Genomic DNA, 21,963 nt, shown 5'->3' with positions numbered 1-21,963 from the left:
TTTTTTTAATTTTTTTATTATTTATTCATGATAGTCATAGAGAGAGGAGAGAGAGGCAGAGACACAGGCAGAGGGAGAAGCGGGCTCCATGCCAGGAGCCCGACGTGGGACTCGATCCCGGGACTCCGGGATCGCGCCCTGGGCCAAAGGCAGGCGCCAAACCGCTGAGCCACCCAGGGATCCCCAGTGCTCAGTAAATCTTGACTGAGTGCATGCAGGAGTGGGTGGAGCCGGGCAGATTACCCTGCCTCCTGCTCTGCCACAGGCCACTGCCGCTGGCTTTTTGATCCACATCAGCGCAGTCCAACAGAAATACAACTCGAGCTGCAGATGTGAGATGTCGGTGACTTAAGATGTTCCAGTAGCCACCTCAAAAGAGTAAAAACGAAACAGGTGAAATTAATCTTAACACCTTAATTTCAGTAACAATATTTTATTGAATCCAGATCTGAAATATTATCATTTCCACATGCAATCAGTATTTTACATTCTCTCTCTCTCTCTCTCTCTCCCTCTCCCTCCCCCTCCCTCCCTCTCTCTCTCTCTCCACCCCCAATGTTGGGAATCCATTGTGGGCTTTATACTCTGGGCTTGCTCCTACCGCCTGGCGAGGGCTCAGTAGCCACATGTGACCAGTGGCCCCCACTCCTGCCCAGTGCGGGACAAGACTGACCCCTCCCCTTCCACACCTGTCCAGGTGTTCTGGAGGCACCGTGAACAGCGCCAGGCGGTGCCCAGGAAGGTTATCCTGCGGGGATGTTCTGCATCCCCTAAAGCACACCCTGAACCTGCATCCTGCCACCTCCACTAGAAATTCAGTCGTGTGCAACCACCTGCACAATTATGTCTCCCTTCCTTCCTTTCTGCTAGTTTGGCTCCCGAGTCCCCGTCCCCGGACAGCAGTGCCACGTCAGCGCGGAAGCAGCTGCCCAGCAGCCGCTTGTCCTCACTGTCCTCCCAGACAGAGGCCACCTCAGCCGGGGACCAGCTCAGCTGCTCCAGGGACCAGCGAAGCACCAGCATAGACCGATCCAGCACCGATTTGGAATCCACCGATGGGATGGAGGGGCTGCCCCCGCCTGACGCCTGCCCCGCAAAGAGGGTGGACGACTTCTCCTTCATTGATGTAAGTCGGTCATTGGGAGCATGTGTCAGCAAGAGTCATTTCTTCTTAAAGGGATGCTCTGGCATCTCCCAGGGAATTGCCCCTCTCAGGGGTAGAATCTGTGTGCCAGGGACCCCTGAGGTGGGGTGCAGAGGGAACAGTCTTCAAGATGGGACTGTTGTCTGCGTGTAGCTTGGACCTGCCGCACGCCAGCTGTGTGTCTTGGTGCAAATGTCTTCACCTCTCTGAGCCTTGGCTTTCTCATCCACTGACCACCAGCACAATGGGCTCTACGACCTCAAATATAATCACATCTGGCCAAATTAAAACTGATCCTAGCTCCCACCTGTTAGGTAAGCAGGAAGTCTAGCTTCTCATCCCTGGGGCGGGGAGACAGGGGTGCTGCCTGAGGTTTGCAATTCCAGGCATGCAGAGTCTGGAGGTTTGCTCAGCCCAATTCTGCTAGGTGTTCTCACCCAGGTCTTGCTTGGTGGCATATGTCTCTAATGCCAGTGGATCCAAGTTTCTCTGTAAATGGGTAGTGACAGCTCCAGGAAGGGGGACCATTCAGGCATAGATAGCCCTCATGTGGGTCCCCAGGGGCAGCCCCCAGAACTCAGCTCTTCTAGGTCCCAAGCAGAGCCAGCCTCCAGGATGCCAGCCACCCAGGCCCAAAGGCATCCTGCTCTAGCCCCTTTCAGACCAGTACCTGTCCTCTCTCCTCTCACAAGAGCCCCACCCACAGGGGTCAGGTACATTTTTCTTTCCAATCCTTGCAGTCCCATTATTCTCCTTCCCTGACAGTAGGGCTACCCCTCACCCAAACTCCCATGGATGCATCATCTAAATGGTGCAAAATCTAAAAGCAACCCATTCTCCTGGCAGTTAAGCCTCGTGCCCACACTCTTGGGGATAGCTACCCAGATTCCCTCCAGAAGGAACATCACTGCTTTGTGGGAAGGGGCTTCCTCTGGATCCTCACAGGGGATTCCCCCTTCTAAGTGTGAACAGGGTCTCTTGCTGGCATCTCTTAATAAAGGCAGAGATGGGGAAAGACACAGTGCAGTCTCCCTTGGGCCACCCCACTGTATAAACATGGACGTGGTGTGGGTTGTAAGGATTCAATTAGGTGATGTGTTCAGGTATTCAATCAACAAACATTTATGGAGCTCAAGCTGTGTCCCAAGCTTTGCTGTAGCTTGTGTGCTTGTGTGATGTCACCATGCCAGGGCACAACCTACTGGACTGACCTTCTAGAACACTAAGCAGTTCTTTCTCAGTGTCCATATAAATATCAACAGCGGTGGCAACAGCCACCGGTCTCTGAGTGCTGGTCCCTGGACTGATCATATGCCAGTAACCCCAGGAGGCAAAAGTCCTGCCCCATTTTGCAGATTAGAGAACCAACGCGGCCATTGCGTGACTCAAATGCGAGTGCCCCAAGCACTGGCTGCTTATTTATCACGTACTGAGGTCTAGGTACACTGCCCACCACAACTCAGGGCTCCCGTGAGGGCTGTTTGGAGGCTGAGAGTGGAGGTGAGGCACCAAGGCCATTCAGGCCCTGCCCCAGCCCTGGGAGAGCAAACCAGTTGCCCCTCAAACCAGCTCCTCCTCGGGGTAGCTTTTCTGCACTCTCTCTGAGTCTGAAAACCTGGATCTGTCTTGCTGCCTCTCCCCCCAGCCCAATCAGGCCCCCCACTGGCCACCATTGTGCCCAGTTTGAGAAGCAGCTGCAGGAACATTGGCTCCCTCCTCCCACCCCCAATGTGGTATCTGCCACTCATTAGCTGTGGGAAATGACTCACTGAAATTAGCCTGTCATCGCTCCTTTAGAAGGCCTTGGGTGACGGAATTTCTCCAAAGCAGACCTAAGAGGGAGGAACCGACGCTTCAGGCGAGCACACGAGCCGGCCAGCAACAGCTCCTTGCCTGAGTGAGCCTTCCTCAGACACCATCTGAAACCAGAACTCTCCATCCCTGGCCTCACTGAATTCTCTCAACCACTGTGGGCGGCAGATACTACTATGATCCCCTTTTTACAAAGAGGGGCACCTGGGAGCGTTTGTAAACTCCGCCGCTTGAGGTCACACAGCTAGGATTTGAACTGCGCAGGATTTGAACACAGAGCTGAGTTCTTTGCCACCATGCCCCCAGGGTGACCACCAGGCTGGTGGCTGTCGTACCTCCTTGCTGGGTCCCCCTGGGTGGTCTGCATCCCGGGCACCTTTCACCGTGGAAGGTGATAAGCTTGGAAAGCATTACGGACCTTCTACTGCCTCTGCTCAGTGTGGATGCTTGTAGACAAATGCTTGGTACAAGTACTTTGCCCTGCACCCTCCACCCGCACCCTGAAGTATTGTGGGTGATGAGGGGAGGACGCACCCAGGATGCCTCAGCTCCCAGGCCCTGTGTGAGTAAGGTTCCTGCAAGGATTTAGCTAGATGATGTACTCGGTCATTCATTCAGCAAGCAAACAAACACTGATCGGGCTCCTGCTGTACACCGAGCGCTAATCTAGTGTACATGCTCCTCTGCTGTCACCAGAAGGGGAAAGGCATTTTCATCACATCCACTATGTGGCTGGCACTGTGCTAGGGCACTTGAGGTTCGTGTGATTAGTGTAACCAGCCTACGTGGTATGGCTTGCAGAGAAATTTAGGCTTACGGTGTTTAGGTGACAATAAAAATGTGCAAATGCTAGCCCGTGTGCCAGCCAAACAGCATCTCCTGTGTCAGGGAAGCTAAGCACACGGGCCACGGACAATGGCCTCAATTCATGCTTCCCTTTGCTTTGCCCCCTCCTGCCCTCCTCCCTGCCGTTCCCACAGCAAACCTCTGTCCTGGACTCAAGTGCCCTCAAGACCCGGGTGCAGCTCAGCAAGCGGAGCCGCCGCCGGGCTCCCATCTCCCACTCCCTCCGGCGCAGCCGTGTTAGCGAGTCGGAGAGCCGGTCTCCTCTGGAGGAGGAGGCCGACAACGCGTGGATGTTCAAGGACTCAACAGGTATGCCACGCCCTCCCTTCTCCATGGACACCACGCTGAACTGCAGGACGGATTTGGGTTAGAGACAGAACTTCCTCCTTTGTGGCTGTAGGATAGCAGAGCTCAAGTGACGTGGGAAACTGCGCTCTCTGGTTCTGCGGACCTTATTAGAAACTGGGTCAGGATGATATAGTCATTGGGGCTCCTTGGGTTGCCAGGGAGAGAGATACAGCTTAATAGGTTTTTTACCAATTCTGCCTTTACCCTTACTAAATTTACTCACACTTCCTTGAGGTCTGTTTGCCGGTCTGGGCCAGATCCTTGAGTTGAAAGATCAGGTTTATTTATCATCGGCCTCTTTTGTTTCCAATCAATTATTTAAGGCTATGCATTTTCCTCTAAGGACTTCTTTGGCTGAATCTTATGGCAAAACCTGAACTGAATCTCAAAGAGCCCATAGGCATCAGCCAGGGAAGGGTCTTCCAGACAGAACAGTGGATCAGAGGGGCAGAGGTTCGGGAAGAACGTGTGTGTGTGTGTGTGTGTGTGTGTGTGTGTGTGTGTGTGGCAGGGGCCTCTGTAAGTGGTTTGGGAATAGCAGGGATCATGCCGGAAACATAGGCAGAGGCCAATGCATGGACAGTCGTGATTCCTTGTTAAGGAGTTTGACATCGTCTGTAGATAGGGAACCACAGAGGAGTGTTAAGAAGAAGCAGAACTGGGGCACCTGGGTGACTCAGTGGTTGAGCATCTGCCCTTGGCTCAGGTTATGATCCTGGGGTCTTGGGATCGAGTCCCGCATTGGGCTCGCTGCAGGGAGCCTGCTTCTCCCGCTGCCTGTGTCTCTGCCGCTCTCTGTGTGTCTCTCGTGAATAAATAAATAAAATCTTTAAAAAAAAAAAAAGCTGCAGAATCTCCTCTTGTAATGGAAACCGTAGCAGGTGACCTCCTCACTCTACACATATGCAGCAGTTAGTCCCTCAAACCGTTGTGGGGCCTTTGTTCACTTGGGGTTTGCCCACAGCAACCAGTGGGACGTCAGGCCAGTCTCCAAGCTGAGTGAGGGGTGACGTTTCTGAAGAAATGCTTGGAGGGTCCTCCCTCCCTCTCCTACCTCATGTTTATTATCATTATTATTATTATTTTAAAATTTTATTCATTCATCTGATAAACAGAGCACAAGTAGGGGGAGCAGCAGAGGGAGAGGGAGAAGCAGGCTGTCTGCTGAGCAGGGAGCCCGACGTGGGACTCAATCCCAGGACCCTGGAATCATGACCTGAGCCATCCAGGGCCCCCCTCATGTTTGTTCTTAAAGGAAGTGTTTAAATGCCTTGAGTGAGACCTCTCTGCACACTTTCTGGGTTTGCTGAGCCAGATTCCACTGAGTTGCCTGGAGCAAGTAAAAACCAGCATAGGTGGGATCCCTGGGTGGCTCAGTGGTTTAGCGCCTGCCTTTGGCCCAGGGTGTGATCCTGGAGCCCCAGGATTGAGTCCCGGATCGTGTCCCGCATCAGGCTCCCTGCAGGGAGCCTGCTTCTCCCTCTGCCTGTGTCTCTGCCTCTGCCTCTGTGTCTCTCATGAATAATAAATAAATAAAATCTTAAGAAAAAAAAAAAAACAGCGTAGTGACAGAGGCACACCGTACCCCCAGCTGGAACATGTCAGCAGCCCTCTGGTTCCCAGCAGCCTTGAGGAACAAGCCTGGGGCTGGGGAAGGCCTGGGGGTCCCCTTTCTGACCGCCCCCAGTTCCCTGCACAGCCTAGGGGCTCCAGAGGAGCAGGCCTTGCCTGGTTCCTCCCCGTCCATCCCCATTCCCTCCCCCTACTCCCCACTACACCCAAGCCCACGTCAGGGCCTCCGGGAGGCTGGAACCCCTCACCCCTCACGCCTCATGGACAAATGGTCCATGTCTCCAGAGTGTCTCCCATGAGGCTGGAGCATGGCGATGGGGTTAAGTCCCCATAAAGGGGGCTCTGGCGAAGGGAAGTGGCTTCCTGGTCCAGCCCTGGGCAGACCTTCCATGAGACACACGAAGCCCTCTGCTCCCCCTTCTGAGACCACGAGCCCCCTGCATGGCTGGCTTAAAGCATTTCTGTCTCCTTCCCCCCCGCCAAAGACTTGCTTCTCTTACCCTGACTGGGAAGGAGCCAGGAGCCAGGAGGTGGGTGTGTCTGTGCCTTCTTCTCCCAGGAGAACACCTGTCATGCCGCATCGTCTGCGATGAGAAACCTGTTTGTAAAATGGGCCAGTGATCACTTCCGGGCGGGGCTGGCGCGAGGACTGCAGGAGGGACTGTGCAGAGGACCCGCTGGCTGTCAGTGACTTCAGTGCTGTCTTTTCTTTGCCACAGAAGAGAAATCTCCCAGGAGGGAAGAGTCAGATGAGGAGGAGGAGAAGCCCTCCAGGGCTGAGAGGACGCCCAGCAGCCATCTGCAGAGGATGCCTGTATTTCCAGGCATGGACCCGGCCGTCCTAAAGGTACCAGCCTTTGCACCCAGAGCTATCCTCAACCTTGGCAGCAGAGGGAACAGGCCCCATGTTTCCTTCCCTCCCCTCCCCCCACTCCCATCCCCTCCTTTTCCCCTTATTTCCTCCCTTCCTTCCTTCCTCTCCATTTTTGAAACAGTTTGACTCAAGAAGTTCCAAAAATAGTGCAGGGGATTTGCATGCCTCACCCCAGCAATACCTCACATGGCCACAGTACCTGTCATGTTTTGCAAGTATAAAAAAATCAGTAAGCAGTAGATGCACGCTTGTCCCTGTGGCTGATTTGATAGGCCTTCCAAATGCGAATGTCTTGCAGCCGCTGTGCTAGACTGGGGGGTGGGGGGTGGGGGGTGGGTTCCTGCCTTTCATTTCCAGCATGGGGACAGATGATCTGTCACACGGCAGCCTAACACAGCAGGCAGCGAAGGCCCTTGGCTCCCATGTGGACGCCCCGTGTAACCCCCAAGGCCAGTTCTTGGGTTCCTGGACACAGCTTGGATCCACCACACACTGTCCAGAGGAGGCTCTTGCAATTCATGTGCTGTGGTTAGCACGCGCTCCCCGAGCCTAGTGGCAGCCACACCTGCTCCGGTTAGTCTCGGCCATGGGCAATGCTCAGCAGTTGGGAACAATCAGGGTAGGCGGCTGCCAGGCTCGTTCTTGGGGGACGGAGGGTGAATCCCAGGTCTTGAAGATTGCTTGACCTTTCACCGTTAGGCTTCTCCTCTGTAAAATGGGGAAAACCAGCCTCTACCTCAAGCTAATGTGCATCAGACGTATTAGGCCCGGTAGAGTCCAAATGGTGGGTGCTTAGCCCACAGAGCCCTCAGGCAGGTGATGGCGATGGGGGCCCTCCGCGTCGCCTTGGAGACAGCTGCCACCTGCCACCAGCACCCCCCTGGGCCTCAAGGGAACTCTATGCACACCATACTGTCACTCCAGCCCCAACCATGTCCTACAAAAATGGGGGGAGACCCGCTGCCTTTTTCCTTTGGGAACGTAATACTCAGAACCTTACTTCATTCCTGTGGACACAGGACCAAGGAGCTTAGCAGGGCTGAATGTCATCTGCAAGATAGGGCTGTAAGCGCCATGTCGGGGTTCTTGGGGAACATCCTGTCCTGAGAACACACAAATGGTGGCTTTTCCATTGAGGATGACATGATTGTGTGGGGTTTTGGTGGTGCTTCTTTGATCCTCATGGCCACAGGTGGCCACGGAGGCTACATGCTTGGCCTCTGATTTCTCTTAGCCTCCAAGGTCAAACAGCATCTCCCCTGCCCTGGGATTTCCTGCCTGGGTCCATTCAGTTGCTGGAGGGCCATCAGATGGGACCCCTCCACAGACCACAGGTGGTTACAGACTCAGTTCTCTTCTCTCTCCAGGCTCAGCTGCACAAGAGGCCAGAGGTCGACAGTCCCAGCGACACCCCAGGCTGGGCCCCCCAGCCCAAGACCCCCAAGTCCCCCTTCCAGCTGGGCAGTCGTGTGCTGCCCTCCAGCATGGAGAAAGACGAGAGGTGAGGGGTCCTAGGGATGAGCACCCCCCCCCCAGACTCAGGATGCAATGCTGGGAAGTGCTTGCCGGGGTCTTAGAGCCGTATGCAAGGGGATTTTCAACTATTATTTTCCCCTCTAGCAGCAGAACTTTGTTCACGTTAAACTTTGGGCAGCCTGATACCTAAAATCACACCATGGTGGGGGAAGAGGACCAGGAATCAGGCCGGCTGGCCTCTCATTTACCCTCTTCCCTCCACGCCCCACATGGAAATCCAGAGCTGTGTTGTGGGAAGACTACTGACCTAGTCCAGCCCTCTCCAGACTGATTGGGAAACTGAGGCATCCTCTCTCCTCTTGCCCTCTAGAGAAGGGCCTTTGTCTCAGGTGAATCAGAGAGACCCAGGAAGATGGATAAAAGGGCACAGCCAGGATGAATGAGATCCATGAATTCAGCTGCCCTGCACAGAGCCACTGGCCCTATCCCAGGCTGGGCCAGCATGACACAGAGATGAACGCAGCACAGCACCTGCCTCCTCCCACCCAGGGGGCTCCCAGACCAGGTGCTTAGGCAGCTGGGGGTAGAGGTTACAGAGCACAGCTCTAAAATCACACACATCACGCAACCCAGGCTCCATCTCAGCAGTGCGGCTTAGGAGCTTCATGGCCATGGAGTCACTTTGCCTCTCTGAGCCTCAGTCTCCTTATCTGTAAAATGGATTGGCTCATCATTCTAACCTTCCAGAGTGATCATGAGGATGAAATGAGGAAGCGTGTGCAGAGCCCTTTGCCCTGGTGCTGGCTTACAGACGTGCTCACTACAGGATAGTGGGATTCTGGAGTGCCTGGGGGGTGTCAGTCACTTGAGTGTCTGACTCTTGATTTGAGCTCAGGTCATGATCTCAGGGTTGTGAGATCAAGCTCCCACATCAGGCTGTGCATTGGGCATAGAGCCTACCTAAGATTCTCTCTCTCCCTCTGCCTCTGGCTATTCCCCACAATTTTCTCCCTCCTTCCCCAAAAAGGATAGTGTGATTCTTATCACAATTTAACACATAAAAGTTAGGGATTATTCACACTAGTGTAATGTTATAAGTGTTGCAATAGAGCAGCAAGCTATAGCCCACAGGCCAAGTTCAGCCCTCTGTCTGTTTTTGTAAATAAAGCTTTATTGTCACACAAGCACACTCATTCCTCTCTGTGTCATCTAGGGCTGTTCTTCCATTACAGCTGAAGATATGACTAGTTTTAGCAGACACCTCATGACCCACAAAGTCAAAACTACTTACTATCTGGCTCTTTATCTGACCCCCGTGATAGAGGAAGGGCTCCTAACCCAGACTTGAGGAAGAAAAATGCAGAAAAAAGGCTTCCAAGAGAAGGAATTTCCTGAATTGAGTCAAGATAGACAAAAAAAAAAAAAAAAAAAAGGCAGCATGAGGAGGTCCCAGGCTGAAGCCACAGCACGTGCAAAGGTCTGGAGTCCCAATAGTACGGGGAGCTATAGCCAGTGCATTTAATCAGAGAACAGAGTGAGTTGTAGCAAGAAAAGGAAAAGAGATTGAGAGAAAAACAAGGTCACAGTTGAGATGGTGTCTCTCGTGCTCTGGGGACACCAGAATTGCAGGGCTGCTCTGGAGTCAGCTGAAGGCTCCAGCATTTCTCCAGGGCTGGGGAAGCCCCCTGACTAGGGTCTCGTAAGCACCTCTGGAGGCCTGGTCTGGTGCCTTTGCCATCAGGTGACACTTGCCTTGGGGACCCCAGAGTCCTGTCTGCCCAAAGGACCTCTCCTTCCTTGCGCACTCCTCATCCCACCCCAGCTAGATGAGCGAGTTCCCTGAGACCTCTCAGGCCTTGGGGTCAGGAGCTTTCTCTGAGGTCAACACAGGTCAGATCTTGTGAGTGCTATGTTTAATTATAAAACTAGTATATGCTCACCATACTAGACCACCAGTGTGACGTTGGGGCATCTCTCCTGTCATTTTAAGTCTTAAAATTAGTCTTAAAATTAAGTCTTAAAATGTAGTTGAGGGGATCCCTGGGTGGCTCAGCAGTTTAGCTCCTGCCTTCAGCCCAGGGCGTGATCCTGGAGTCTCGGGATCGAGTCCCATGTCGGGCTCCTTGCATGGAGCCTGCTTCTCCCTCTGCCTGTGTCTCTGCCTGTGTCTCTGTATGTCTCTCATGAATAAATAAATAAAATCTTTAAAATAAAATGTAGTTGATATTACGATTATATATACATAGTTTCTTTTCCTGTTACATATTTCATGTGGTCATTTTCCCAAAGCCATTAAACATCTTCATAAAAATGATATTTTTTTTTCAAAGAATGATGACTTCATGGCTTTTGTTAAAATGGGGTGTTCTCACTACAAGCGATTCTGAGAATACAGGAAAGTACATGAAGAAAGTAAAAAATAAAATAGAAGTGTCACCACTGAGATGGTGGCTGCTCAAATGTATTCATTTTGAGAAAATTCACTGACCTGTGCACAGGTCACAGGTTTGAGTGGTTTGAGTACTTTTCTGGATGTGTGTTCTTCAATTCAAAGAAGCTAAAACAAACCTTACCCACCCCCCATCCCCCGCAAACAATCATCTTTCATTATTTGGTGAACATAAGGCATCTATCTGTGTCTTATGGGTATTGCATTAGACAGTGTTCTCCAAAGAAACAGAACCAATAGGATTGTATATATACATGTACACAAACAGAGCAGGGGGAGGGAGGGAGGGAGGGAAGAGGAGAGGGAGGGAGGGAGGGAGGGAGAGAAAGAGAGAGATGTTGAGAAACGGAGAAAGGGAGAGAAAGAGAGAGATGTTGAGAAACAGAGAAAGAGAGAGAGATTGAAATTTATTTTAAGGAATTGGCTCACATGGTTATGGGTACCACCAAGTCCCAAATCTGCATGGCAGGCTGTTAGGCTAGAGACTCAAGGAAGAACCAGTGTTGTAGTTTGAATCACAAAAGCAGTCTATTATCAAAATTCTCTCTTCTTCTGGGGAGGTCAGTCTTTTCCTATTAAGGTCTTCAACTGATTAGATGAGGCCCACCCATAATACCGAGGGTAATCTGCTTTACTCAAAGTCTACTGATTTAAATATTAATTTCATCTTAAAAAATACCTTCACAGCACCATCTAGAATAATGTTTAGCCAAATATCTAGGTGCCGTGGCCTAGTCAAGTTGACACATACAATTGACCATCACAGGCATTTACATGGGTAGAGAGCAATAAGGATGGAGACGTGCCTGGGTGACAAATGGATGGATGGAAATAAATTCTTGTGTCAACGTGACTTCACAGCTGCCATTATTTTCATAGAATGGTGATTTATTTGCCATTCCTTGTTGTTGGGTGCTTTGTTTAATTCCTGTATCTTGCTCATCAATCACAATAACATAGGTACCTTCACCGCCTGTACGTGCCCAGCTCAGCAGCACCTGGGTGCTGTGGGTGCAGGGTCAGCTTCCTCCCAGCCCTGCCTGCAAGGAGTCCTAAGTCTGGCACACACTTGACTGTGTCTGGCTTTGTGGTTTCAGGTCGGAAGAGCCCTCTCCCCAGTGGTTAAAGGACCTAAAATCCAAGAAGAGACAGAGCCTGTATGAGAACCAAGCTTGAGCAGGTATGAGGGGAGGGCGTGGTGGAGAACCTGGGGAGAGCCTGCAGTCCAAGGAGTGGAGATCCTGGACTGGGAGTCAAAGGGTTAGAGTCTCGAGGTGTTGCACTCTAGGAGAGAGAAGAGAAAATGGGTGCAAGTGTCCTGGGTTCCTCTAAAGAGAGCAGTGAGGATCTGTTCTCTTAGGGGAAAAAAACCCAGGTGGACAGCCTGGTCGAGGAGCCAGATAACCTAGGCTCTGGGCTCGTGCACTTCTCTCTGCATCTCAAAACCCTTTTATAAAGTGGAAAGGCAGGACATCAGAGGTTGGCTTAATCTGAAATGTCTCCAGTTTTTACCTTCATATACCACTGGTATAATTAAAAATTATTTTGAACAAAAAAGATTTAAAAAGTGAGATGATTAAATATGCCCTGGTGTAGGTCCCACAGGACTTCACATCTCGAACTTCAGGCTCTCAGTAAAATGTGGTAACAGCGCCCATGTCACCGAGTGGTCCCCGGAGCTCACTGAGGATGCACGAAAGTGCTGGTGGTCAGTCCTAGGTGTAAGAGCACTCGCTTCCTGCTCTGTAAAAAGTTGGCTCTGATGTGAGTAGCACAGGAGACCCACCAGCGCCTTACCCAGAAAACACTGACAACAAAGCGTTTTCAGGTCCTCCTTAGTGGCAAAACCTGACCTGCATGGATGTCTGTACTTTACACTGCAGGTATATTATGGGGGCGTTACATATTGTGTATGCATATATGTCACATAATGTATATTTATGCATATATGCATGTATGTATGTGTATATAATAACCTCTCCCCCACCCACCCAATTTCTAAATCCCAGGTAAATCTGCACTCAAGGGTTTGGGATAAGGAATCTGACCCTGTGTTTATTTTGTGTTTAGCGCTATACATGTAATATTTCAGTTAACCTTCCAGCAGTACACCTGAGGAAACAGGCTGGAGTCCTAACCTGACCTTCAACCTCATGTTTATTCAACTTAATCTGGCCACCTGCCCACCGTCCTCACCCCACTCCTAAAAAAAAGGAAAGAAAGAAAGAGAAAGAAGGAAATAAAGAAAAAGGGACACCTGGATGGCACAATGGTTGAGCATTGAGTGTCTGCCTTTAGCTCAGGTCATGAACCCTAGCCCGGGGTCCTGGGATCAAGTCCCGCATCAGGCTCCCCACAGGGAGCCTGCTTCTCCCTCTGCCTGTGTCTCTGCCTTTCTCTCTGTGTCTCTCATGAATAAATAAACAAAAATCTTTTTTAAATTTTTTAAAAAAGAAAGAAAAAAAAAAGTCATCTTTCCTGGCCTGTGACTTGTGGGGATGGCCATCTTGGAGAATACCAGAAAAGGTTTAAAGGCTTGATGGCAGAGACACATAGGGTCACATGTTCCCCTTGCTGACACCAGGACTGTCCCTTCCTCTCCAGACAGGGGACACTGCCACGTCTAATGAACAGAAGCCTTAACTGTCAGAACCCGAAGATGAGGCCACGCTGATGTCATTCCTTCCTGCACATGGTTACCTACCTGGGCCCTTCCAGTTGGGTGGAGAACACTATCCAGCGCCTCCTGCCTCTCTGCAGACTCTCCCCGGATCAGGGCGGGAAGACCCAACCTCCTCAAGCACTTGCACGTCTCCCCAGACAGCACTTCAAGCTGAGAACAAAGCCAGGCTGCCCAGAATTGTCCATGCTGGTGGTTTTGTGTTTTATGTAAAAATGTGTGTTTCTACCTACTTTAGACATCACTCCAGGGACATCAGTTTGAGGCTGGACCATCTCCCTGGGTTCCGGAAAACACCTGTATTGTGAAAGCACCTCTTTCTCCAGGGCAAGTCTCTTTCAGAAGCTTATTTCCAAGGAAGAAGAAACTCTGTTTCCTGCTGTAATTGTGGTCCAGGGCAGCGTTATTGGGTTGGGTTTTGATTGCTTTTTTGGTGAGTTCCATCTCCCTCCCTCTCAAAGAATCAGCAGTTCCAATTTTTTTTAAACGTACCACCCTCATTTCAAGTATATTTATCATTACAATGGGGCTGTGTGCATAGTTGACTTGTTCATTATCTGTCACTTTTATTTGCTTTAGAAGGCGTTAAAGCAATAATTCAGCCAATTTTCTTTGAAGTTTGATATGTATATATGTTTTTTACGTTAAAGAGCAGAAGGAAAGATGTATGAATAATTTGCTTGAAGTATCCGATCATCTCAGGTTATCTTACCCCATCCATGCTTTTAACAAAAACTCCAATTGTCATCTTTGTGTGTATGTATGTTTTTCTTGGTTTCTTTTCATTTGAGCTCTGGTTTCTGTGGAGTGACCTTTGTCCCTTGGCCTCAAGGGTTCATAAACTGCAGCCCAAATGTGGTGCCTTTTCCACTCAAACATCAGACCCGCCCTGAGAATTTTTTTCTCGTCTTTTTTGAACACCACCCAAGTTGCCAGCATGGAAGAGCCATTCCAAATTGGAACAAATGGATGAATGGGGGTTATTCTGCTTCTTCTCACCTCTTCCTTCTACCACTTCCCCACCCCACCCCCTGCCAACCCCACCCAATTGAGTGCTCCCTCGAGGTCCAAATGTAGGAAGGGAGGTCTTGCTGAAATCCTTCTCTGGACAGAAGTGCTGGATGCTAGGTGACAAAGTGTAGGATTTGCCTTGCCTCTTTTCTTTCTTGCTAACTCTAAGCTCATTCCCAGGAATATCTAAGACCTCTGGAGGTTGTAGGCACTCTCTACATGGTCTTTCTTTTTGGAAATCCTCAACACCAGCCTCCTCCACCTCTGAAACCCAAGGATCCAGCAAACACCCCAGATATTCTTGACTGGCCACCTGCCATGCCTGGAGTTGCCATAAACTTTGTGCCAACCTTCTCTGGGAGATGCCCATTGCTGAGAAAGATGAGTGGGCAGTTCATTGGACCCCCTGTGACTGCTGAGGGGCCCCCGGGCTGAGTTTCCTAAGGCTAGATATGGAAGGGATGGGCCTCATGCATACCCACCCATTGACTTCCCAAGACATGAAAGTCTTTCTTGATAAATCCATTATTTGCAAATGGTGTCAAAACATCCCTTCCTTCTCCCTGGCCATGTCTTCAGGAGTCTCCATTTGTCTCCCCATCTCTTCTTCCTCCCTTACAACCTTTTACCATCTCTTCCTTCTCTTGGGAGTGGGGGTCAGGGGTCAATGTAGGTCAATCCTGTTTCTCCGGGTTCAGCTGAAGCCCCGCCCCCTTCCCTGTCAGGTTAGCTGAACTTTGGCTACCGATGGGCGGTTGTGCGGTTGTAGATCCTGTCACCCACCCAGCCTTTTCCATCTGGAAGCCTCATGCATCTGTGTCTAGAGATTTGGCCTACTTGATAATAGTTTGTGTTCTTTTTGTTCTCCGAGTTAGTGGTCAATCAGTTCTCTGTGGCCTTTGGGTGGAGATACAATTCCTCTAAGAACTGCATCTTTGGGTGATTTTTATTTTCTTTCCTTTTCCTTCTTAAGTAGGCTCCATGCCCAGTGTGGAGCCTAGCTAGCACAGGGCTTGAACTCACAACCCTGAGATCAAGACCTGAGCTAAGATCAAGAGTCAAATGCCTAACTGACTGAGCCCACCCAGGTGTCCCTAGATCTGGTTAATATTTTAAAACAATTTTCATGCAATGGCTTTCCAGGTCAATAAGTCCCCTTTAAAGGCACTCATGCTCTGACCCTGACTCTTTCTGTCTGTCTGTCTTTCCTTCAGGTGGGAAGGGCCCCTTGGTACCATCCTGGTCAGTAGAAATTGACCTGCTGTATTCAATGAGATTATAGATACTCACCATGCAGAACTCTCCAATCCTTAATTAGATGTGTCTTAGCCCAAATATACTCAACACGAAAGAACACTTGAACATGAGATTAACCTGGAGACCTTTTGCCTAACCTCCCACACCTTGATTGGAAATAAATATCCTTTAATTCCTTGGTGATTAGGACATTCAAAGTCCACCCCCTTGGGATTGAGGAGAGCAGCCTCACCTCTTCCTGCGGAGCAGACATCACAGTGGGTCAGGAGCCACCCTCTCCACACAGGCTCCCCTTGACCTCTGGGTCCCACTACGCTCAGTGCAAGGAAGTTAGAAGTGACTGGTGCTTGGAACTTCTGCAGATGACTGGGCAAGCATATCATTGTTTTTCCCCTCTTCCTAAGCTGAGTGAACTCTTTGGCATTAAGCAAGTGGTTTTATGCTGGTTTCTTGAGTTTGCCTGGAGCCTCTTTTTAAACTAACTTAATATGCCTTAACCGTTTGTATGCAATCAAATCACCTGCCCTCATCCAGGCACCTTCCTGGGGGTCTTTGGCTCTCCTTAAATGAGAGTCTTACACAGAATGCAAATCCCTATGTATGTACAATCTGTCTACAGACACACAAACACACACGCACACACACAGATACACACACACACCCTTTGCACATCAGCATTTTGACAGCTGGTCTTTTGATAAGTCTGTATCTTTTTCCCCCACCACAGATCCCCTTCTTCATGGTCCCTTGCCTGATGAAACAGAGGCCTTTAGCCTATGAAATCCCATGGCAAGGCCTCAAAAATCAGTGTTGTGGAGAATTCCTTGGTGCCACCAGAGAAATTCTGGCAAAACTGAAGCTTCGCATTGTTTCAGGTTGGGGGTTTTGAGTGACATTGACCTGACAGCCTCAGGTTACCGAGGATTCGGGAAAAGGACCATTAGATGGGAAGTTTTCCGGGGGACAAGCCAAGTCCTATGCTTTCAGACAAATGTATTCGCCTCTGTGTGTGCAGGAAAGTGAGGCCAACTCTAGGTATTGCTAAGGAGAGAGCATAACAATAGGCACAGGCCAGGGATCCCAGAGCTTAGAGGCTGTGCAGCAGAGTGGGGGAAACCATCGGCCTGCTCTCCCCAACGAACAGCTCAGCTGCTTGCACCTGGTGCTGGTGGCTGCCTTGTCCATTTACACTTGCACATTTTTCATCATGATGCCCCCAGACTGCCCCAGGAGCCAGGCATAATCACAAAGCTGAAAATCCACAGGCACATGGTCAGATCACCTCCAAAACTAAACGTTTTGGCAATGGTGACTTGGGCCTCTGTGGAAGACAATGTCCCAAGGAGAACGTTGTCAAGCCTGCCCCTCCCTCACCAGTTTGTTTCTCTCCCTCAGTCCCTGTGGTTCCCGCCTCCCCCCCAGTCTCAGTCGCCTCCCTTAGTACAGGAAGTGAGGTTACTTAGCCCTTTGTGTAACTAGCATTTCAAGGTGAGCCCGAGCGAGGGGAGATGTAGAGGCAGGAGAAAAGCTCTGTCCAATGGGAGACACCCTCCCCGCTAATTTACGCCATGGCAAGTCACTACAGTAATGGAGAAACCTCCTACAGCCTCAATTGTGCCTTTCTTCCTCTACCACATGTTAAAATGTGGAAGCAAAACCCCCATGGCATCACGATTCTACGGGGTAAGAGGGACAGTGTTGACAAGGAGGGGACCACCTGGAGCAGGCAGGACCCACTCCACATCTGGAAGGGAATCCTCCTGGGGCTATAGCCATCTAGGGAGCCGTGGATCTGGGCTCTGCTGAGAAGCTGCTACTAGTCAACCCTGTTGGGATTTGGGGCAAACTGATGTTCTGGAAATCTAGAGCCACTTAGAAAGCCAGTTGGCTGGAGTGAGCTGGGTCTTTGCCAGTCTCTCTCCTTTGGCTCCCACCACCCCACCCCTCTAGAATTTACTTTCTTTTGTTTGGATTGGTTCCTGCAGGAAGGGGTGCAGAAATCTGTCCTAGAAAGTCAGCCTGAGGTTCCTGGCAAGTTAACCCTGAAAGTCAATCAGTCTCTCCCGCACCCCCAAATCTCCTTAAATAGTCCCCCGCTAACCTGGTGCCCTAAGATCTCCCTCCATGAATCAGACTGGCCCTTTGACTTTTTTGACAATCTCCAGTGGTGTCACACCTGCAAAACAAACAAACAAAAAATCCTGCCATTGTCTAAGGAACAGTTTGAGCTTTTTTACTGGTCTCATTCCACATAGCCTTATAGATCCTGTAAATAGGGGGCTCGCAAAAGTAATATATTGTGTTATGGGAGATATTTTGTACTGTGTCGTTTCCTAAGTCATACCAACATCCTAGAAGTGATGCACTTCCCAGATGATTCTGATCCTCAAAACACTTTGTAAATTGGGGGGAGTGGAAATACATATAAATATACTATATATTTTCCTAGCCTTTCTTCTGGGTCCCTTCCTGAGATATTTGAATCATGGTAGAAAAGAAATTCGAGTCCTGTGTGTAGGGAAGTTACACCTGCTGGCGTTCTTGCAATTGCCTTATGAATTCACAAGCTCTAGGGGGTTCTGAACAGAAGGTGGACGACAGGCACTTTATCCAATCCCAGAAAGAATCTCTAATCACGTGACTGAGAATTCATCGAGAAAAACCTATATTTTTAATGTTAAAACAAATGGGGCTTCCTGGACCTCACAGAGTATTGGCTATCTACAAGTGCTTTTATATTTTGTAACTGTAAAGAGGTTTCATACGCACAGAACAGTCGGGAATCTGGTCAACTGCCGTCAAACAGGATGACCTTTGCATGTACAAAGACGTTGCATTCAGACCATGAAAATAGCAAATAAAGCTTCAATGCAAGTTGCACTGGAGAACTTGGTGTGTCAGTGTGTGGATGAATGGGCTCTCCCATGCATGCACGCCCGTCACCAGCTGAGTCGGTCTGTTGTCTGTGCTGAGCTGGGGGCCACGCGGCAGGAAGCGGGGAGCTGGGGTCCCGGGAGAGGGGACCCATAGAGACAAAGCAGGATTTCCATTCAACGTGGGCTTGAATCCTCGCCCTGCCGCCTCCCGGCTGTGAGATATCGCTGAGCATTGGAGCTCCAAAATGGGGGTGGTGATAGTGATGTTAGCAAGATTTAAGGCACTAGTTCTCAACTAGGTGGATTGTGCCCCGCTTGCCACCCCATGACATCTGGCTATGACGGAAGACATTTTTGGTTATTACAGAGAGGGAAGGAAGATGCTACTGGCATCTAATGGGTAGAGACCAAGGATGCTGCTCAATATCCTGCAGTGCACAGAACGGCTTCCCCACCACCAAGAGTGAACCGGCCTCAGATGGCAATAGTGCTGATCTGAGAACTCTAGACTAAGGAAACATGGCAATGCAAAGGTCCTGGGGACACAATAGGTCCTCAGGATCCTAAAGGATCTGATGGAAGGAAGTCACGCCACCTCTTTCTTCCCCCGTAGATCCCTAGCATGTGGTGGCCGCGTCCCAAGTAATGGGGTCGTATCCAACGCTGTTCGTGGTCACCAGCTGGAGGTTGTCCATTGGTTTGAACCGTCAATAGCGGGCCAGATCCTCAGTGAATGGAAGCAGGCGCTTTGTTACATGATCTCTCCATGGTTGTCCATGTACTGGTGTTGCTCTGACCTCCAGCGACTCACCCAGGGTCACACAGGTCCACCTGCTTTCAGAGGCCAGCAGCCACACACAGTGTCCCACCGCCATCTCCAGGGGTGCAGGGTAACCGGGTTTTAGACTGACTGGAGGATTTTAGGCAAAAATAATAAAACTAAGTCCTGTTTCGTAACCATTCACTCCTTGGCCCTCTCTTCATTTTAGTCTTCCAATAATATTTAATTATAATTTAAAAATGCATGGGCCTAGGTTTTTGGTTTGGGTTTGTTTTTTGGTTTCTGTGTGTTTAGGTTTGTTTGGTTTTTTTGAGGGGGGATCATAGATAAGGTGACTGTCATGATCACCTTTATTTCTGTTGAGGCTAAGATCTGGTGCCTGTGGCAGGCCACCCCCTCCTCCTTCTCCCTGCTGTGTGACTTTGGGTAAGTGACCTCACCTCTCTGAAGTCAATTTCTGAGCCACTCATAAAAGTGGGGGATCACAATTCATTCCCTAAAGAGGGCTGTGTGGGGCAGCCCGGTGGCTCAGCTGTTTAGCGCCGCCTTCAGCCCAGGGCGTGATCCTGGAGACCCGGGATCGAATCCCATGTTGGGCTCCCGGTGCATGGAGCCTGCTTCTCCCTCTGCCTGTGTCTCTGCCTCTCTCTCTGTATGTCTCTCATGAATAAATAAAATAAAAATCTTAAAAATAAATAAATAAAAATCTTAAAAAAATAAAGAGGGCTGAGTGAGGGTGAAATAATGTTCATGAAGCTGGCACAGTGCCTTGCACACAGTGGGTCTTCAATAAATGGTAGTGTGAGTTGCATATGCCTTCTACATAAAGAAAATAAATCTTTGTTGGGTTAGCACATCCCATGGAAACCCAATTTGGGGGTTATATTTAGGGTGATCTGACTTAAAATTTAGGCCATATAGCACATAGGAAAACAGTGATCTGGGGCCCCTTGATTTAAGAGCTGGTGTCACCCAAATAGGAAGGTGATGGCTCTAGAAAGCCAAAGAAAGGGAGTTGGGGGGCACTGAAGAGCTCACACCCTGATGCTCCCCTGCCCCCCGGCGCTATCAGGCTTCCCACAAAGCTGATGAGGTCTGTCTGCCCCTGGAAGCCATCAGGGGCCAAGGCGGAGCACACGGCACTGGGGCCTCCCTGGACCTGCTATTGGAGTGCAGTGGCCTGAGCAGAATCGGGTGGACAGGGCGCTGCCTCAGCAGGCCGGGATGTGCTGGGCTGTCGAAAAGCGCCCATAAATAGGACACCCCGAGCAAAGGTGGACTGAGTCTGCAGCCGGTGCTGGCCCCTCTCTTCTTCCTGAGACTACAGCAGCAGGTCCATTCTGGGACGGGCAGGGGCAGGGAGGCGAGAGCTACCCCGGCCGGTCCAGACCTTTGGGAATCTCCGAGGGGCAGGCACGGCTGGCCCCTGCACAAACCGGGAATTCACCCAAGGCCTGGAGCCAAGAGGGAGGACCCGGTACAGCTGCAAGCCCAACTGGTGTCAGAGGGAGGTGGCCAGGGCTGAGCCCCTGGGCATGTGCTTTGGGGAGGGGGGTGCCCAAAGACCAAGCACGGCTGAGGAAGGGGCAAATCTGGGGGGGGGGTGCTGCCAAGGATGCTGAGAGTCTCCATGAGCCGGACCAGGCCGTATGTCCTGCTGAGGCCAGGTGTAGGCAGGATGGGCAACCTGAGGGCTTTTCATCACTAGGCCTGTGGCCAGAGCATATGGGCCATGCAGCTGTGCCTGCCAGCAGCGGGAATGCCAGGCCGTGGTGGGGAGCAGCGGCTGTGGGGTGGCGATGTGTGTGCCTTGTGGACCACCGTGGATGTCTAAAGTGGGCATGGGGTGTGTGTGTGTGTGTGAGAAAGAGAAAGAGAAAGAGAAAGGGGGAGGCCGTCGTGTTCAGTGGGTGGGATGTGACTGTGTACAAGGATCACAGGAGCTTGAACGTGTGCACGTGCATCCGTGTGCGTGTGCTGATAAACTGGAGAACAGTCCCGTGTGTCTGTGTTTCACAGGGATCATGAGGATCCTCCCATGATGACCTCATTGTGACTATCTTGGGGCTGTGTTGTGTGTCATGGTCCCCACAGGGATGAAGGGGAACTGTCTCTCTGTGTCTGTGTCTCTTTAAGTGGCTGGTACACAGTAGGAGATCCATAAATGCATGTGGAATGAGTAACTGAATGTATGGATACTGGGCTGCAGCAGGTGTCCCAGCACCCAGTCCCACATCCTGCATTCTCTAGACGTCTGTCTGTCTGTCCATCTCTCACCAGTCTGTGGTCTCCTGCTCATCCTGGTCACCCAGCACCAGGCCAGGCACCGAGCAGGTGCTCGTGCAATCTCTGGTGGACAAAAGATAATAGCTCAGAGCTCAGAGGTGGGAGAGATCCCTGCAGAGAGGGACCTCCGAAGCCCACCCTCTGGCCAGGGTCCAGTGCTGGTGTGTCCACACAGAGCTTGAAGAACCCTGTTTGGGGAAGCAGTTGAGTGTAGGAGGAGGGCACGTGCTTTGGAGCCAGGCCCAATCCTGGCCGCTTCCTCACTGCATGCCTTGGGGAAGTGGCTTCACCTCACTGGGCCTCAGAGTTTCCCCCTAAAAAACAGGGATCCTGATCCTATGACTGTCCCAGTCCTTGTGGCCCATGACAGGTGCTCAGTGGATGTTTGTTGAATGACTGAATGACCGAATGCAGTGAGCGAGAACCACGTCCCATAGGCAGCAAGGCTCTGTAGCTCATCCTTGACTTCAATGACATCGACACCTGGTTTGGCCCGGGTGGACCTGGTGACTCGTTTTCCTTTGGTAGAAGCCAGAGGTGTTCCTGGGGAG

At 50.8% G+C, this 21,963-nt stretch overlaps 1 protein-coding gene across 6 annotated transcripts in view; it reads left to right on the top strand.

Annotated features, from left to right (window-relative positions):
• The window catches only part of KIAA1671 (KIAA1671 ortholog), a 201,878-nt gene extending 183,521 nt beyond the window's left edge, over nt 1-18,357 (top strand). For all 6 annotated transcript variants that reach the window (XM_055322899.1, XM_055322898.1, XM_055322901.1 and 3 more), the window contains 6 exons: nt 871-1,126; nt 3,937-4,111; nt 6,442-6,569; nt 7,964-8,097; nt 11,619-11,701; nt 13,126-18,357. In XM_055322899.1, coding sequence (XP_055178874.1) covers nt 871-1,126; nt 3,937-4,111; nt 6,442-6,569; nt 7,964-8,097; nt 11,619-11,697 — 772 coding nt within the window. In that variant the 3' untranslated portion in view covers nt 11,698-11,701; nt 13,126-18,357. The remainder of the gene's footprint in view (nt 1-870; nt 1,127-3,936; nt 4,112-6,441; nt 6,570-7,963; nt 8,098-11,618; nt 11,702-13,125) is intronic.
• Nucleotides 18,358-21,963: the final 3,606 nt, after the last annotated feature.

This window comes from Nyctereutes procyonoides, unplaced genomic scaffold, assembly GCF_905146905.1.
Source record: "Nyctereutes procyonoides isolate TBG_1078 unplaced genomic scaffold, NYPRO_anot_genome, whole genome shotgun sequence".
Taxonomy (NCBI): Eukaryota; Metazoa; Chordata; class Mammalia; order Carnivora; family Canidae; genus Nyctereutes; species Nyctereutes procyonoides.
Note: the sequence above shows the minus strand (reverse complement) of the source record. Positions and strands in the feature narration are given on the sequence as shown.